Source organism: Vombatus ursinus, unplaced genomic scaffold (assembly GCF_900497805.2).
Source record: "Vombatus ursinus unplaced genomic scaffold, bare-nosed wombat genome assembly UNPS02011334.1, whole genome shotgun sequence".
In the NCBI taxonomy this organism is placed as follows: domain Eukaryota; kingdom Metazoa; phylum Chordata; class Mammalia; order Diprotodontia; family Vombatidae; genus Vombatus; species Vombatus ursinus.
In genome coordinates this window covers 7,319,528-7,338,919 of record NW_020951112.1, presented here as the reverse complement: position 1 = coordinate 7,338,919, position 19,392 = coordinate 7,319,528, and the positions used below count along the sequence as shown (strand labels likewise).

Genomic DNA, 19,392 nt, shown 5'->3' with positions numbered 1-19,392 from the left:
CTATAGATTTCTTCATCTGAGAATTGCCTGTTCATATCCTTTGACCATTTATCAATTGGGGAATGACTTGTATTCTTATAAATTTGACTTAATTCTCTATGTATTTTAGAAATGAGGCCCTTAACAGAGACATTGGTTGTAAAAATTATTTCCCAGTTTTCTACTTTCCTTCTAATCTTGGTTGCATTGGCTTTGTCCCAAACAATTTCTACAAAATGTATGAGAGCATGAACTACTCAGATTGTTTGAAGAATGGAGAGAGTGAATTCATCCTTAAAATTATGCATTTTCTATTTTGTAGCAGGGCCCATAAAGATCATCTTTACCCAGGTATGGGTCTTCATATGCTTTTGTGTCCTTTAGTTTTTTCAACTTTTTATAATCTACAGGTGGTGCTTAGCAGCTTCCTTCCTGGCCACCACCCTTCTCCTCCTCCTGTTTTTTCTTTTCCTTCCTCCTTTTCCCTCCCTCCCCCCATCCTACCCTTTCCTTCGGGGCAATGTTCATTCTTCATTTTTTTTTTTTTTTCCTGGGTGGATTGCTAGACTCTTATTCAGAGGGAGCAGTAGTAACTGTTCAATCAGAACAATGTCATCTCAGATGGGAACATCTATAGGACTTTGCTGTCTATAAGAACCCCTTTTCTTCTTAGCCTCTCTCTGGCCATCCTTCACGATGGTGGTGAACCTCTCTGGCAAGCATTTATTTTCTTGTTTTATGCCTTGCACATTACTGAAAACCAGGAGAGTCATTCAAAAAAATGCTCTGTGGTTATATCTGTCTTGCATGACCTTTAAATATGTATGAAAGACTCCTTGTCAGAAGTGAATCTTTATGACTGTTTTGCTCTACTGAGTCAAATGCACGTTTTTTAAAAAAAATCTACAGACTAACACCATGAGATCTTTTCCTTCTTTTTCTTTTAGTCAAGCTTTAAGGGATCTTTAAAATGAATCCCTGAGATTGTATTGCTTCAGGGTAGAATCCATCCCTGTGTGGTTGGTCCTGCCCAGCTACTTTTCCAGGTTTCCTCTTGTCTAGAACCCATTTGCCTTCTTCTGATCGCTCATGGGCTAGTGAAGTATGTGAGGCTTTTCTTCTAATCTGAAGTAACTAGTGGATGGTCTAATACATGCAGAAAGCTGAGTCAGCAATGAGTCTCACATCACTAAGTAAGCATTTCAGGTTAAGATATAGTTACATTTTTGGGGAAAATATTTGCTATTCTCCATATCCAACATCTTCCAGTTTTCTTTCTTTCTTTATTTTTCTTTTTTAAATTTCTTTTTTTAAATTTTTTTTTAATCTTCCAGTTTTCTTGCGTAGGAAAGCAGGTGAACATCTGAGGACTCTGTAAACCTTTGACCTCTTTCAGTTCTTAAGCATGACCTCTTCTTTCCAAAAGGTTTTTTGTTTTGTTTTGTTTTGCTAGGCAATGGGGTTAAGTGACTTGCCCAGGGTCATGCAGCTAGAAAGTGTTGCCACCTAGCTTCCTCTCCTTTCCAAAAAGCTTTGGAACAGTGAGTTTGTCCCATCAGTTGAGTGAAAACAAATATATTGTTTTTCTCACCTCATTTTTGTCTGCTTGACATATATGAGTAGGAATGCACCCAGTCCTTGAAAGAGCTTGCTGTTTACCTACTGCTGCAAAGTCAGGAAGGGGTCATTGAGACCTTAGAAATCACCTAGTCCGGCCCTCCCATTTTATGGATTTGGAAAACTGAGGTTCAGAAAAGTAGAGACCTGCCACGGTCACATTGGGAGTAAGTAGTAGAACCAGCAGGTCTCTGATTCTAAACCCATTGCCCTTTCCACTACCCCAAGCCACCCCCTAGAGCAGAAGGCAATGCTTCAGTTGTGCAGTGCAGCGATTGTTGAATGCCAGGACAGGCATACACATGTTTTGCTAGGTGCTGAAAATGGAAACAAGATCATAATTAAACTTCCCACTATGATCTTGCATTGGTTGAGTTGACTGTTTTGTAGGGATATAACTATGAGGCTAAACTCAAGGCTACAAATTAGATTATTTATCACTTCAGTGATCATGAGATCATAGACTGAGAGCTAGGAGTCCAACGGGTCCAAGCCGTCATTTTACCGATGAGGCAACTGAGTCTTGGGAGTGACTTGTCCAGGGTCACACAGGTAGCATGCATCAGAAGCACGATTTGAACCCAGGGCCTCTGAGGAAAAAGAGCCAGTGCTCTTTCTACTGTCACATGCAGATAGATTGCTTGCATTTTATTGAAGAATCAGAAGCTATTATATGGCAAGACTCTTTTTTGGTTTACGTGTAAAAATTATTTGTTTGGAGGACATATTGTGATTGTTAACCAAATGCTACGGAGAAAACCACTTCAGTCCAGCAAAGGCTTTTAAGTGTTTGTTGCATGCAGAGCATGAAAAGGCTGCAGAGGTGAATCTGCCCTAGTTCTAGTCCTCAAGGAGCCTCCGTTCCAGGAGGGGAGTGTTAAATTCACAAATAACTGGAATATAAACTAACATGAAAGGGTTCAGGAGAGATACAAAGGGTCCTGTCATTATCCTCATTTTACAGATGAGGGAACTAGAGCAAACAGGTTCAACGACTTATCCAGGATCATACAGCTAGAAAGTATTGTCTGAGGTTGGATCTGAACTTGATTCTTCTTGACTGCAAGCCCTGCACTCCATCTTCTATGCCACCTAGCTGGTGGAGAGGGTCTTCTGAGAGTTGAGAGGGGGAGATCAAGAAAAGCATTACTGAAAGTGTGGGAGTTGAGTTGGACAGGATATTAACCAGCTGAACAGGGTAGTGGGAAGGGGCTTGGGGTGGGGCAGGGCAGGCATTCCAGGAAGAGGAAACGAAATGAGAAAATGTGAGGGGCAAGAAAATGTGTAATATTCTAGGGTGAGGAAGTGATGAGAGTGTAGTCTCTGGGGAGAATAATATCGGGTCAAGCTGGATAGAGTTTGAATGAAGCCACTTTGGTGCTAATGTTCCATTTTCCGTTTTTTCCTCTAAAGGCTCTGGAAGCAAAATTAATTTTGACTATGACTTCTTCCACAAAAGTTCTGATATCTTCCCAATTTTAAAGGTATGATTTCTGGTTATTGTCTATAAACAACATTTGAGAATACATGCAAAAAATCCAAGGGATTTATATTATTGTACAATGCTAAACTTTTTAGTTAAAGGTTAATTATGCAAAACTTTTTTTTAATGGTTTTGAGAATTTACAATGTCAGAACTGATTGGATTTTTGATTCTTTTTTTAAATTTTTTTTGTTAATTTATTTATTTTTAGTTTTCAGCATTCACTTCGACAAGATTTTGAGTTCCAAATTTTCTCCCCATCTCGTCCCTCCCCCCACCCCAAGATGGCATGCATTCTGAATACCACTTCTCCTAATCTGCCCTCCCTTCTGTTTCTCCCCCCCCTCCTCTTATCCCCTTCCCCTTCAATTTTCCTGTAGGGAAGGATAGATTTCTATACCCCATTTCCTATATATCTTATTTCCCAGTTGCATGTGAAAACAACTTTTTAAAACTTTTGTATTTAAAACTTTGGGTTCCAAATTCTCTGCTTTCCTCCCTCCCCACCCACCCTCATTGAGAAAGCAAATAACTTGATACAGGCTATATGTGTGTAGTCATGTAAAACACTTTCATAGTAGTCATGTTGTGAAAAACTAGTATATTTCCCTTAATCCTATCCTGCTCCCCATTTATTCTATTCTCTCTTTTGAACCTGTCCCTCCTTAGAAGTGTTTGCTTCTGATTACCCCCTCCACCAATCTGCCCTCCCCTCTGTCATCCTCCTGCTCTCTTATCCCCTTCCTCCCCTATTTTCCTGTAGGGTAAGATAGATTTCCATATCCAATTGAGTGTATATGGTATTCTCTCCTTAAGCCAAATCTGATGAGAATAAGATTCACTCATTCTCTCTCACCTTCCCCTGTTTCCCCTCCACTGTAAAAGCCTTTTTTTGTCTGTTTTATGTGAGATAATTTACTCCATTCTACCTCTCCTTTTTTCCTTCTCCCATTATAATCCTTTCTATAATCCTCTCTCATCCCTTAATTTTATTCTCCAGATATCACCCCTTCATCTTCAACTCACCCTGTGCCCTCTATCTATCTATCTATCTATCTATCTATACATACATGTAATTGTTTCCCTCCAACTACCCTAATGCTGACAAAGGTCTCATGAGTTGCAAATATCATCTTTCCATGCAGAATGTAAACAGTTCAACTTTAATAAATCTCTTATGATTTCTCTTTCATGTTTACCTCTTCATGTTTCTCTTGAGTCTTGTATCTGAAAGTCAAATTTTCTATTCAGCTCTGGTCTTTTCATCAAGAATGCTTGACAGTCCTCTATTTCACTGAATGACCATTTTTTTTCCCCTGAAGGATTATGCTCAGTTTTGCTGGGTTGGGTTTTTGATTCTTAAAAAATGTAATCCATCATTTAAAAAACTGTTATGACTTTGGCCCTTATCTATCTGTCATTGAACCCATATAGAGAACTCCTGGTTAGGAAATTCCTTCCACCAGTGCACCTTCCATCTGTCTAGAGCACGGAGAGGTCCAGTGACTTGCCCAGGGTGATACAGCCAGGCAGTGTCAGAGGCAAGACTTGAACTAGGTCTTATTGACTTTGAAGCTACCCTTATCTCCACTGTGCCACATTGCCTTTTTCACATCTTTAAAAGAAACCGAATGAAATCTCCAAATGATTTTGTGTTGCAAATTAATGCTTATATATGTGTACTGTGATTCTGGATTTTTTATAATTTTATGAACATTGCCTTTTTTATAGTGTTACAGTTAATGTTTTTGGACTATAACTAAATACTTTCTGAATTGAATTTAATATGTGCAGCCAACTACTTGCTATTAATGAAAATCATCTTTCATTTATAAGCTAGGTCTAGAGGAAGCCAGTGATATTTTTTAAGCTATTATAATGGCTGATTAAGAAGTAATCAGTCAGATTACTCATGGTGGATTTAATTCAGTCATGAAGATGTTATCTAATCAACCACTTTCTCCTCGGTCCAAATCAAATTGAAAGCAGTTGATTATCCCTTCTATAGTTATGACCATAGTCTTGTATATCTCAATTAACCAAATATTTCTTGGGTACCTCTTTTGTACTCAACAGTTCACTAGATATCATGTCAAACCTCAAGGATGAATATATTAGAAGGATCTTTTTTTTTTTTGTAAGGCAATTGGGGTTAAGTGACTTGCCCAAGGTCACACAGCTAGTATATGTCAAGTGTTTGGTCTGAGGCCGGATTTGAACTCAAGTCCTCCTGACTTCAGGGCTGGTGCTCTATCCACTGTGCCACCTAGCTGCCCCTTAGAAGGATCTTATAATCTTATTAAGGGGAACTTTTAGTAAGACAACTAGGTGGCACAGTGGATAGAGGGCTGGGCCTAAAGTCAAGAAGACTACTCTTCCTGAGTTCAAATCCAGCCTCAGACACTTACTAGCTGTGTGGTTCTTGACAAGTCCCTTCACCCTCTTTGCCTCAGTTCCCTCATTTGTGAAATGAGATGGAGAAGGAAATGGAAAACTTTTCTGGTATCTTTGCCAAGAAAACCCCAAATGGGGTCACAAAGAGTCAGACATGACTGAAACTACTGAATAACAACAACTTTTTAGTTATATTTTTAGCTAAGCCAAAGATGCATATTAATTCTTCCCAGGGAAATTGTATTCCATTCTTAGGTAATTACAATTGCTAGGAGCTCCTTATGCTGAACCAAAATGTGCCTCTCTGTAATGTTACCCATTTATCTTAGGTCTCCCCTCTGGAGACAAATTTATTAAAACTAACCCCTATAAAAACCCTTCAGGTATTTCCTAGCTATCTGTTCCCACTAAGTCTTTTTTTTCTCCCAGCTAAAATTCCATGATTCCTTTAACTCTTGCTTTATGTATGATTCCTATCATTTGAGAATGCATATGAAAAACTACTAATCTTTATATTTGATTCTCATCATGTTAAAACTTCACAATGTCATGATTACAATGGTTTACCTAATATATTGTTTTAAGGAATTTTATTGCACTAACCATCAAAGCTCCTCTTGGTTCAAATGATTTGAGAGATTTAGGAAAAGATAGGATTAGGTTCTACTCTAGCTTTTCCTTCATTGAATTTCAAGAACTGTGATTTAGCATAGGGATTAGTTGATTTGAAATAGATATAGGATTCTGGGATTGCTGGAAATCAGTCAAAATGTCATTCATTAATTGAATATTATTAAAAATGGGTCAGGTTTGTTTTCTTATTCATTGGTATAGGAAGCTTATTATCTATGAATAATTATCAGTGAATATGTAAGATTTTGTTTTTTTCCCTTTTTATAAATGGCAGCCCATTTTTGTTAAATGCAGACATTTGTTTAATAATATTTACTTTATGTACTGTTGTGCTTTCTTTTATACAATAAATATAGCCCTAAAATGTATATAAACTGTCTTAGTTAAAATGTTCTAGGGCAGTGGTATCAATTCCTGCAACCCATGTTAACTTAGGAAACCACAAATTAATATCTCTGTTGTGTTATATTTTTATTTATTTTGTTAAACATTTCCCAGTTACATTTTAATTTGGTTCTGGTTGCACTTGGCCTACTGGCCCTGAGTCTGACTCTTCTGTTCTAGGGGAACTGGGAGTTCCAAGTATTCCTATTTATTCTATGCATTTTTATAGAGTAAAATATGTTTTTATGAAATAAATAATTAATTACTTTTTAATAATCTGAGTTTTCCAATGTAGTTCCCCCATGGGTGCTCCCTGCTCCCCCCAACCCCAGAGGTCAGCTCCTGCCTTGGATTGAAAGGGTACTTTATTGAAAGGGTACTCTTAAGATTTTAATGTTCATTAGTTAGCTCCCACTGGTGCACTTTCTTTTAATGGTCAGTCAGTAGACACAGTCAGTTTCCTTATAGCAAAAGCATTTACTAAGATGGCATGGTAAGGACAACATCTACTAAGTGTTCTTTCCACAAAACCAGCGTACATTCTTTACAAACACAGAATCAGTGGGAAGAGTGGTCACAAACTTAGAATATCCTGGTAACCAGTGAATCAGGGATACATGTAGCCAAGGCAATTCATGTCTTTGGGATTCCTGGGCCCCCATTTTCATTCTCCTCTTGTGATGTCCTTCTCCTGCTGCTTCTCCCTCCTCTTCTGCCCCCCCCCCCCCCCCCCTGGGCATGATAAGCACAGGTGGGTTCCCTTCACCTACTTTCTCTGTAGCTCAACTCCTAACTGCCGTGGTTGACTTTCTTGTCATGGCTCTCTTCTCTACTTCCAGTGGTTACATTCCTTGGAGCCACTTTCTTCTGTGACTGTCTCTGTGTTTCTGTAACTCTGTTCCTTCTTGAAGGCAGTGTCTCCTATGAGGTGAGTAGCTCCTCTGAAAGATGCCAGAGCTGATGAGGGGAAGGAGAGAGAAATGCCTTCCTTCCCCTCCTGCCCCCTCTCAGTCTGCAGACATATGGTTCAGAGGTCATGTCCAACAAGGATGCCTCCTGCCTTTACCATCTTTCAGGGATGACTGGCTTGCCTTTTTAAGGATCACCAGGGGCACAGTCAATCTTTGGCTAACCTGTGACAAATGTAATTCTATCAGGGAAACTTCAGTGCCTTCCCCTCTGAGCTTCCCTTCTTTCTATTCTGCTCTATCATGTAGGCACCTATATATTTATACAGATGTACACACACACACACACATACACACACACACACACACACACACACACACACACACACACACACACACATATGCTCCTTGAAAGTAGGGACTGTTTTTTTACCTTTTGTCTCCCCAGCACTTAATCACAGCACTTGGCATATAGTAAGTGCTTGTTGATTTGATAAAGGCATTATAGGACCTAGCCTTACCTTTATAGTTCCTTTAACATGTCAACACCTGGTGATCTCTGCTCTCTGCCCCTTACTTTCTGTGATTCTGTAACCTGGTATGGGGGTGGGGGTGGGGGTGGGAATCAAACCTTCACCACCCCACTGCACCTAAATAGGTTTACTCTATGATGTAGATTTGTATAATCTGTATATTTCCTGACATGCTATTTTCAAACGGACAAACACTTTGGCATAAAATGGCATATCTTAGAGGTATTGTTTCTGAATTTGCAGCAGCTCCTGCCCTGGGCCCTTGGGTTGTGGCTGGGGTGGCTGTGGGCCCACCACATCTAGGTCTTGGTTCCAGCCGTGCTTCCCCTGTCTCTGTTCCTCCACTCTCTTTCCAGCTCTGGAACTAAAGTCGCTCAATGCTTGCTGTTGCCACTGGATGGCATGGCCCAGGGCATAGTCCTTTATCACACCACTCACCATCACTATCATTTCCAAGCCAAAAGAGTGCATCCTCAGTCACCAATCTTTGTGTCTGTGTTATCTCCTCACTTCTTAGAACCTTCTTGAGGACAGAGAGTGTGATGCTTTTGTATTTATATCCCCAGAGGTTAGGAGAGTGCTTGGCACATAGGAAGTACTTAAAAATGCTTTTTCAAAAATTCATTCAATAAGAATTAAGTAAAGGAAAATGTCATCATTTCAGCTCCATCACTTAAACTAATTTAAAAGTCACTTTGCTGTCACTTAAGTCAAAATAACAAAAAATTTTAAAGAAAAACTTCATTTCTCTTAGTAAAAAACTTGGTATATCTTGTTATTGAGAATGAGTTTTAGATTTGTGGACAATTCGTACTTAAACAAAGATAAATCAGTCTTAAAGAAATACAGGCAATTTCTCAATAATGCTTACGTATAAAACTTTTCTGAATGTTATCTTTGGATGGGGATTAAAATTATATTTAAAGCTTATGTACCATTTATTTTAAAAGACTTTCCAAACTTATGCATATGACTGACTCAGATTTTATTTTCGTCAACCTATTTTTGTCTTTCAATTGATTTTTAGGAAACGCCTGAAGAGCAATTACTTTTGGCTTATGAGATTCTTGACAAGGCAATTACAACTATCGGGATGTCTCGTACACGATCTACGTTGCCCAATGGTACATCAGTGTATGATCATTGTCATGCCAAGGTAAGATTGTATAAGTCTTCATTTAGAAAGAACTTGAATATTACTAGGAAGAGAGTTGACCTTATAAGTAGACAGAGTAGGCAGCCGCCTACCACTCTGGTATGCTTTGAGGAGGGTATGAGGTGAGTGTGGCTTGTCTTTCCTTCTCCCTCACCGTCTCCATCATCCTTTCTCTCTCCCTTCTCCCTCTCCTTCTTGTTTCTTCTCCCTTTCTCCTCTGCTTGAAAACTTCTCAGCCTTCTTGGGTTGATTTCTCATACAGAATTTTAGTTCGTGGGATCTTAGCTGTTCTTTCTCTGAATTCATTTAAATTGACTCTCCTCATGGATGTCTAGAATGTGTGTTAGACTATTCCAGGCGTTCCTGTCTTTCTGTATAACAAATTCCAATATGAATACTTTCCCCTCTTCCCCCTTCAACCCCAAGGTTTCTATTACTTGTCAACTGGCAGTTTCTTCTTGTTGGGGAAAATCAAATCCAGAGTAGAGTTTTCCTTTGTTGGCACCTATACCTTTTGAAGGATGAAATTATTATGAAGGCAAGTCAAAAAACTATCAGTTGCTTTGCTAGTTAAGAGATACTTTTGGGATGCTGCCTTGTGGTGTAACTTAAGAAGTTTTCATCCTGTTTCACCAGCCTTGGGGGGTTCCTGGACAAAGAACCTTGGGATCACAGCATACATCCTATGATTCTGCTTATATCAAGTTGACTCTTAGTTGCCTTGGTCCCCTTCAGCAGGGACTCGCCAGCCAGCCAGAGAGCCTCTTTTCCTCCTTTGGCATGTAGCCACTGACCCTTTTCCTGCTGGGGCTTTGGGTTGCCCATTGTTATTCTGTGCAGTAATAAAAACAACAATAATAGTTTGCCAGCATCTGAAGGGACTGTAAAGCTCTTCATCACTTTATGGTATCTCATCTAATTTTTGCTAAAGCTCTGTGTAGTAGATGCTATTATCAACCTTTTTCAGTCTTAGTTTCCTCATCTGTAAAATGGGGATAAATGACTTGCCTAGTGTCACACAACTACTAAGTATCTAAAGTAAGATTTTAACTTGGATCTTTCTGACTCCAGGTCTTTGATTCTCTCTACTATACCACTCACTTGGCTAGGAGAAAAAGCTGTTTCCTCCTCAGAGTACAGTTGTATCCCCTTTGGGAAGTCTTGAGCCTGCTGCCTGGCCAAATGGGCTTTCTTTCTTTCCTTCCATGGGTCACACTTATCCATCCTCCAGTCTCATTATACAGGTTCAGATTCCCCTCTGCCTCTGTGGATTCCTTTGCTTTTGTCTGGAAGCATTTCTTTCATTCTCTCAAGGAATACATCCCCCTCTCCAATCAACCAGAGAAGATTTCTTCATTTCTTTCACCTCCTCCAGCAAGGAGACCATCCTGATTTTGTTTTGTCAACATGAAATAGTCAGGGTTTTGGACAAAAAACATGCATAGCTCATCCTTTGTAGGTCACCAGAATATGCACTTTCCTTCTATTCTTCCTAGAGCTGAGATCCCCAATTTTCTGTTGTTCTAGCTTCCATGATGAACTAAAGATTTATACTACTCTTTCCCTTCACTGGGGATCCATAGGAGCTCTTGAGCTGGGGTTTCTTAATCAAGGGATTTAATCTTTAATAGCAGGTTTTCTGCCATCTTTCTTTGCTTACCCAAGTACATTTCATCTTTAGTTTGCAGGTTCCTGTCCATGGTCCATTGCAGATAGTTCCTCTATTTAGCTGTTGTCTCAGGGGTCTTGTGGGAAGAAATCAAATTCCAGGTGTTTCTTACAGCTTCTTTTCCCTTTTCTTCTCTCATCACTGGTCAGATGCTTTTTGCTTGTACATTGCCTCTTCTCTGTTACTCTATACAATATAGGGAGATTCATGATTGCTAGTTGAGAAGAAGGCACAGTGGGAATGGAAAACAAGATAGGCATGACACATTGTGGGGGGGAGAGCAGGACCACCAGAAGAAACCACTGAAAGGGGGGGTCCTGAAGGCAAGCTTCCCATTTCACAATTTCTCCAGGCACTGACCTTGTGAGGAAAATACATTTGTTAGGGTGAATGATTTTGTCCATTATTTTATAACTGATTCTCGGGGTTTTTATTTGTTTGTTTGGGATTTTTGTGCTCATTTTAATGTTTGGGTAATCCTGTTTTCCTTTAATTTACATGTCACTTACATGGACAAAAGGTCATCCCTCCAACAGAAGATAGAACTTCCGGCAAGACACTCACTGCCAACAGTTTGATCATGGACTTGCAGATGGAAATCATTCTGGCTCAGCACCGGATAGCTGTTATGCTCCTTGACCAACTCAAAGGTATCAGTCACTAGCATGTAGTTTCCCAATGTTGGATCAGCTCTGGGTCAAAATTAAGTCTAGAACTAGTTTAACAAGAAAGTCATCTGTTAACTAACTCCTTCCTCCCAACTCTTTAACACATAAGGAACCAAGTTTTAATGTTTTTTTTTTCCCTTTCCTTCTCTGATTTGTATGACAATTGAATTGATTTGTACCAAGACATCATTAGAGTTAAAATGTAAGTTATTAATGATTCATTCATAATAGTATTTTAAACCCTGAATAAATCTTGTGATAATGTGTCAGTGAACTAAGCAATAACACATTTAAATAAATGAGTAACATTTTATGAGTTACAGTAGAGTATTAGTAACATATTGGGTTCTTATTGAGTCTTATTGAGTCTTATTGGGTCTTATTGAGAGGGGGAGATATCAGTTTCTATTGGCTGTGATATTACCAAATGAATGAATGAAAAAGCCAGGGAAGAGGGTATGCTTGTAGCAACAATGTGGATGGCAGGGTGTTGGCTGAGGAGTATAGTTGGGACATGGTTGGTTGTAGCCAGCGTAGAGAGAATGGACCAATTGAGGCACTTATGAATCAGGCATGGGGGTTTGGGGTTGGTTAGGGAAGGCATGTAGTGTACAAATGCCTTTTATGTAAGGAAAAGGAGATGAGCTCTCCCTTGAGGTCGTCTCTTATCTTGCTGCTTGTCTGATGGCCTGGCTCCTTGGCATTGCACCCATAGCCAGTGCTTATCTGTCTACCCTCTGCCCAGAGACTTCCAGGACGAGAAAACTACACTTTCTGATGGCTATAATCGTTAATTAGTTTTTCCTCAAATGGAATTGAAATCTCCCTCCCTCTAACTTCTCCCCAGTGGTTCTGACTTTCCCTTCTGGAGCTGAGAAGCAGTAAAGTTCCTCTCCCATGTGATGGCCCTTCAGATGTTTAGACAGAGGGAGTAGCATTGGGCTGGAGTAGGAGACCTGGATTTGACTTGCAGCTTGGTGATGTGGGGCAAGTTGCTTTTCTCAGAGCTGTCAAATCCTCATCTCTATAAAATGGGGAGGCTAATAATTGCATTAACCACCCACTGACTTCTACAGAGAGCACGTTGTAAAATGTAAATTATTTATCTTGGATGGATGAATGATAAAGCCTTTATTACAGGCTAACCATGCACCGGGCCCTGGGCTACCTCTTCTCCAGAGCCTTTAACCAATCATGTTAAATTCATTTCAGCATTAAAACATTTTTAAAAACGTCTCACTTGGTAGTGGGGAGATGAAAACATAAGTCACCTAGTGCCTGCTCTTACAAATGGGGGGATGACGTAGCAATGTCTCTCTATCTACATATCCCCTCCTCCTGCTATACATGTGTATATACACTCACAAATGATATACATGTACACACACATACAAATGACACTAGCTGTGTGACTCTGGCTGAGTCACTTAACCGCTCGATAACCTGGGCAACTCTCTAAGGCTGTAAGTTTCACAGGAGGTGCTGACCTGTGGTGATGGGTGGAGTTTCCTCTTTCGGGGAGCTCCATACTGTATCAGTGGAATCAGAGGTTACAGAGGTAGAAATCATAGGATGTGCTTATCTCATCAGATGCCACATCCTGTCAAATCTACCTCCATGATGCCCTCTACATTCATCCCCTTCTCTTGACTCACAAGGTTAGGCTCTCCTCTCTTCATTGGTTTCTCTCCCCTCTCCAGTCCCATCTTCCACACAGCGGCCAAAGTGATGTTCCTAAAGCACAGGCATGACCGTGTTACTCCCTTGCTCTGTAAACTCTAGTGACTTCCTGTTACTCCTGCTGGGATCAAACACAAACTCATCTGTTTGACGTGTTAAACCTGGCTCCAACATGGCTTTTTTCATATAGTCCAGTCCCACCCAACTGGGCTTTGTTCTGTTCCATTCTAGCTCTCACCTCGAGCCTTTGACTGGACTGCTCCTCAGGCCCGCCGTGTACGCCCTCCTCACCTGGGCCTTTTCCCATCTGAAGGTTACTTCAAAGCTCACCTTAAATATGGCCTCCTACAAGAGGGCCTCCTGATCCTCCTCCTTTCCCAAGCCACCTCATATTTACTAAGCATATGCTAATACACAGCACACATGCTATCTCTCCCTGTGGAGTATAAACTTCTGGGGGGCAGGGACAGTTTGATTTTTGTCTTTGTATCCCACAACACGGGCCTGGCATGTGGTAGGACCTTGAGCTGTTATGTATGTGAAGAGAAGAAGGAAGATGTAATAAGCCAGGAAAGGGAGGGCTGAGGTCAGGGTGTAAAGGGCCTTGAATGCCAAATAGGAATTTGTATTTCATCTTCAAGGTAATAGGGAGTGGTGGAGTTTAGTTGGTCTGTCAATAAACATCTGTAAGGGCCTACTATGTGCCTGGCACCATGTATGTTCTGGGGATATAAAAAGAGGCAAGATAGTGCCTTCCCTCAAGGGGCTTACAGTCTAGTAGGAGGAAAACAAGCAAACAAATTTGCACAAGCAAGCTATGTACTGGATATGTGGGGATTGTGTAAGAGAGGGAAGGAGCTGGAATGAAGAAGTGTTGAGGAAGGTTTCCTGTAGAAGATGGAATTTTAGTTGGGACTTGAAGCCATGGAGGTCAGTACTTGGAGTGGAGGAGGGAGAGCATTCCAGGTATGGGAGATAGCCAGAAAAAATGCCTGGAGATGAGTGATGGAGCATCTTGTTTGTGGAACAGCCAAGAGGCCAATATCACTGGATCAAAGAATACATGTTGGAGAGTAAGATGGAAGAAGACTGGCAAGGTAGGCGGGGGCTAGTTATGAGGGCTTTGAATGCCAAACACACCATTTTGTATTTAATCTTGGAGGCATTAGGGAGCCATTGGAATTTATTGAATAGGGAGGGTTTACTGGGTAAATACTCCTTGACTAACTGATATGTAGGAGCGATAGTGAGTAACCTGGTTTGGGTTGAGCATGGATGTGAGAAGGGAGCATTTGGAGACAAAGCTAGAGGGCTGCCCAGTAGACTGAGGACCTTGAATGCCATGCCGATGGATTTTGTTGGATTTTATCCATTAGGCAACAGGATGCCTTGGGAAGATTTTGGATGGAAGAGTGAGAAGTTCGGCCCTGTGCATCAGGAAGATTAACTTAATGGACTATGAAGAATGGATTTGGGGGCAGAGACTGGAGGTTGGGGTTAGAAGGGTAAAAGCTCCCTGCCTCTGTAGGGTTTCTAGTTACCTCCAGAGCTTGGCTCAGGCATCACCTTCCACATAGGCCCTTTCTTGATCCCTGCCCCTCCTAGTGTCTTTGCTCCCCCTCCCCACCATTTTCTGGTGCATTGTACATATAAAAATATATATTTATATATAATTACATCATATGCATTATGTGTAATATATAATTGCATGTATACATGTTGTCTCCCCCAATAGGATATAAGCTCTTTGAGGGCAGAATCTGCTTTACTTTTTTGTCTGTTATGTCTCCAGTGCCTAGAACAGTGCCAGACCCAAAGAAGGGGCTTAATAAATACTTGTTGATTGATTGATTGATTCAGAAGGCATCATCTGGGTCCAGAGAGGTAGTAATGAGGACTTATTAGAATAGAAAGGGAAGAGAAAGGAAGGGACTAAACACTTATGTAGCACCTACTATGTGTAAGACGCTGTGCTAAGTGCTTTACAAATATTACCTCATTTGATCCTCACAGCAACCTTGGGAGGTAGATCAAGGTAGGCCCAACTTGACAGATGGGAAAACTGAGGCAAACAGAGATGATGTGACTTGCCCAGGGTGCCACAGCTATTAAGTGTCTGAAGCTGGGTTTGAAAGTCAATGAAATGAATGGGAGGGGTATGATGTAGGTTGGGTCAGGAGGACTTCATAATAGATCCGATGTAGGAGGTAAGGGAGAGGGAGGAGGCAGCGAGAGTATCAAGATATCCTTTCATGGGTCATTGGGTGAATAAAGGCGCCATGATCAGTCAGATGGAGAAGCATGCATCTTCCTCACCTTCCCTTGGACATCCTTCACTTTATCAGTGCCCCTCCTAAAATGTGGGACCTGCGAGTGAGCACAATGCTCCAGATAGGGTCTGGCTAGGGAGGAGAGAGTGGGAGGTTCCCTTTACGCTGCCGGACGTTCTTTGCCTGGCCCTGTGATTTCAAGGATAGAGGCAGCTCCCAGTGAGGAAACTCCCTCCACCTGTGCAGATCACCACCTGCTCTGCAATTTCATGTCTTAGAGAATTGTCAGGAGGCCCTGAGAGGTGAAATCACTTGCTCAGAGTCACACAGCCAGGTTGAACCAGAGGCAGGATCTGAATCTAGTTCTGTCTGACACAGAGGCCCACTCTCAATCCACCATGCTATAATCCTCTCTGGAAGAACCATGTCCTTTCTAGATATCACTCTCTTGAATAATGCTGACAACTCAGCTGACAAATCAGTATTGTCAGCTGTATTCAAAACACAGCGGCAGTTGGGTGATGCAGTGGATAGATCCTTGGGCCTGGAGTAAAGAAGACCTGAGTTCAAATTGATCTTAAACATTTACTAACTCTGTGACCCTGGGAAAGTCACTTAACCTCTGTCTGCCTCATTTTTCTCATCTATAAAATGGGGGATGATAATAACAGCACCTAACTGCCAGGGTTGATATAAGGATCCAATGAGATAATATTTGTAAATGACTTTGCAAAATTTAATACACTACATAAATAATAGCTATTATAAATAATAATAATGATGATAATGATGATGATGATGATGATGATGATGATGATATTAAAGCCTGAATTATTTCCTGCATTGGGTTACATTTTGACAAGACCATTTTATTTGTTCCTGCATGATTCCATTTCTTATAGTCACATATATCTACCCTTTCTCTGCTATAAAATGTTGACTAATTGGAGAATAGACTTGAAGAATCTGCCCTGAATAGACCTCTGATCTACTTTCTTTTATAAGTTTAAGACCGACTTTGTCAGATTTTTTTACACGCACTAAAATTTATTTAATCCAGATACTGGTTAATTTGAAACAGTACAACTCAAAGCAACTGTGATTCCCCAAATGGTTGTAGAATGTTCCCCATGAAAACTCTGTGCCTGATTCGAAGTACAGATAATACAATAAATCAAAGCTTAAATTGGGTCCTGAGAGCACCCTTCATTATGGCATATATTGGAAAATGGGAAGTAAATGGAAATCAGTCTTTGGTGAAACGATATCGGAACACCTCCCAGCTTGCTCATTGACATAACAGGGATTGAAATTATAAACAATTTCAGTTTTTTAATGACACATCCCTTATTATCAGATATATATGATGTCGTTAATTTGTACTACTGTATTGAGTGGTACATTCGCTTCCACTGCCCTCCTACAATTTCGGGAACCATGATTTTCTTCCCTCCTTATTATTTCCCCCTGTGGGCTGATTTTGTTCTTAGTAGTGCCATACTTTGAAGGCTTGGTCAAAGCAATTGAAGAAATAAAAATAGCTGCGTTTTCTGTAAGTTAAAAGACAGTTGCTTAAAGACATGCTGAACAATGAGTGGTTAATTGCTTTGACCAAGTCAACAGAGTGCTCTACTTGGGCGGTAGTTGTCTTTTTGAGAATGTTCTATTTTGAGGCACGGGGGTGGTGGGGAGTGATGGATCTGGGGTCAGAGGACCTGGGTCTGACACTTGGTTCTGCCTCTCATTGGCTTGGTAACCTTTGGCATATCACAATCTCTCTGGGCCTCAGCTTCCTTATTTATAAAATGAGAGGGTTGGGCGAGGTGGTCTTGAGTCCTTTCCAATACTAAAGCTGTGGTCCTGTGATATTGGAGATGATTTGGCCCTGTGACTTCACTGAGAGAGGGAACTAAACTCCTGGATAAGGAAGCTCCCTCTACCACTACAGGTCTGCATCTTCTCTACAATCTTAAAAATTGCCTGGAGTACACCCAGGTTGTCCTGGCTTTGGTGATGACTCAATTCACCCCTTTCTGGAAGAAACAATGACTTCTTATATGCTTCAGATATATCTGACAATACAGTCAAATGTCTTGGTGCCTGTTCCCTACATCACACTATCTATCTCTCATGATATTGTGATGGTATAAAATTTTTAAAAATAGGAAATATAAATTGGATATAGTTTTTCACTGGGATGCCAAGGTTTGCCTCAAAAAAGCATCTCCAAATGGAATGGACTGCTTCTGTGCAGTGTTCATCTCTTAAGATGAGGAGGCTATCCTTCCTTCCCATAAACTATCTCTTCAACGCACCATAATTCCCTCCTGCTAGCTCTGGTATCTTCTCAAAGGTGGGTATAGTGTCTGTTGAGCAGTCTTTTGGACACAAGTCAAATTGTTTTCTTTTGAGCCTTTTTTGTAGAGCCATCTTAAGTATAATATTTTTAAGTGCCCACTATGTGGGGAAGTCATTACAACAAATAAATGGCTATATTCTTTTTTTTTTTTTAGTCCATTGGGGTTAAGTGACTTGCCCATGGTCACACAGCTAGTAAGTGTCAAGTGTTTGGTCTGAGGCCAGATTTGAACTCAGGTCCTTCTGACTTCAAGGCTGGTGCTCTATCCACTGTGCCACCTAGCTGTCCACGAATGGCTATATTCAAGAAACAGATGATGATTTAGCTTCCTATAGTATTTCTTGAGCCTGATTCACCTCAGAAGGAGCTCCCTCATCATCCTCTCTGTTTTATCCATCAGAACTTCTCAGCATCATCACTTATCTTTTTTTCTTACCTTTCTGTCTCAGATGAAGCATGCCTGCCCTTTGCTTAGGCTAACCCCATTTCTCTGATTTCATTCCTTCCCATCTGGCCTTAGCAATATGTCCCCTTACTCTCCTAAATCTTTAATTTATTTTCCATTGGTTCCTTCTTCTTTGTCTATGAACATGCTCAGGTCAACATAGTCCTCAAAAAGCCTTCCTTTGACCATTCTACATTTGATTTACCACTTGTTCATACCTGTGAGTTATTCTTTCATTCATTTGAGAAATTGGGACCTTCTTTGTTGACATTAAATGGAGTGAATTTCCTTTAACTTAGGGGTTTGCTGACCTTAGCAAGTCTGCTGGAGTGCTTTTGATAAAGTCCATAGTTATAAATCCTAGGTAATTCTGGTTCAGTCTTCACATTTTACAGACTGGGAAACTGATGTAATAAGCCTGGGAGACAGGTTTTGAACCCAGATCCTCTGACTCTAGAATCAATTCTCACATGAAGAGTTTTGAGTTCCCTCACCCACCTGATCATTATCTTTTGGACGTGATCCAGTTTCATACTGAGCTTCTTAAACTGTGGTACATAGAACATAGTACTCAGGATGTGTCTTGAAGAGCAGACAAGAGACAGGATTCTTGTCCTCCTTGGTCTTCTTGTTGTACGTCATAAAATGCCGATAAGAGGTCCCAACCTAAGCCTCACTTGTTCGTTGTTTGGGTTTTGGTGGCTCAGAGTGAGTGTAAATAGCACTGGCCAGAAATCCTGGGGGTCTTCCCTATCCTAGGGGAAGTGTGATGGAAGCACTAGTATTTTAAAATCCATAGCTCAGGGACTCTTAACCTAAGATCCTGTGAACTTTTTAAAAATATTTTTATAACTGTATTTCAACATAACTGTTAACTTTAGCAATACTCTATTTTGTTTTATGCATTTCCTAACATGGTTCTGAGAAGGAGCCCGTAGGCTTCAGCAGACTGCCAAAGGGGAGCACAACAAAGCTTCTGTGATTTCTAGATGCCTGTTATGGAGAACGATGACTTTTTCAGACATAGACCTAACTCTAATGGTGAGTTGTCTTCTTTTTCAGCTTGGGACTCAACTCTTCAGAAATCTGGCTGTCCCAAAGAAGCTCAAAGTACAAAAGAGTCTGCCAGCACTAGTTACTTCACAGGTAAAATATGGACCCACTGGACACAAATTACGTAGACTAGGACAGGGTATTGATCCAGTTTTGATAGA

At 40.7% G+C, this 19,392-nt stretch overlaps 1 protein-coding gene across 1 annotated transcript in view; it reads left to right on the top strand.

The window, feature by feature from the left end:
* Positions 1-19,392, top strand: part of CFAP54 (cilia and flagella associated protein 54) — a 289,571-nt gene that overhangs the window by 53,454 nt on the left and 216,725 nt on the right. Inside the window, exons 16-19 of the mRNA XM_027855802.1 lie at positions 3,010-3,080; positions 8,959-9,087; positions 11,277-11,406; positions 19,241-19,324. Of these exons, the coding sequence (XP_027711603.1) occupies positions 3,010-3,080; positions 8,959-9,087; positions 11,277-11,406; positions 19,241-19,324 (414 nt within the window). The remainder of the gene's footprint in view (positions 1-3,009; positions 3,081-8,958; positions 9,088-11,276; positions 11,407-19,240; positions 19,325-19,392) is intronic.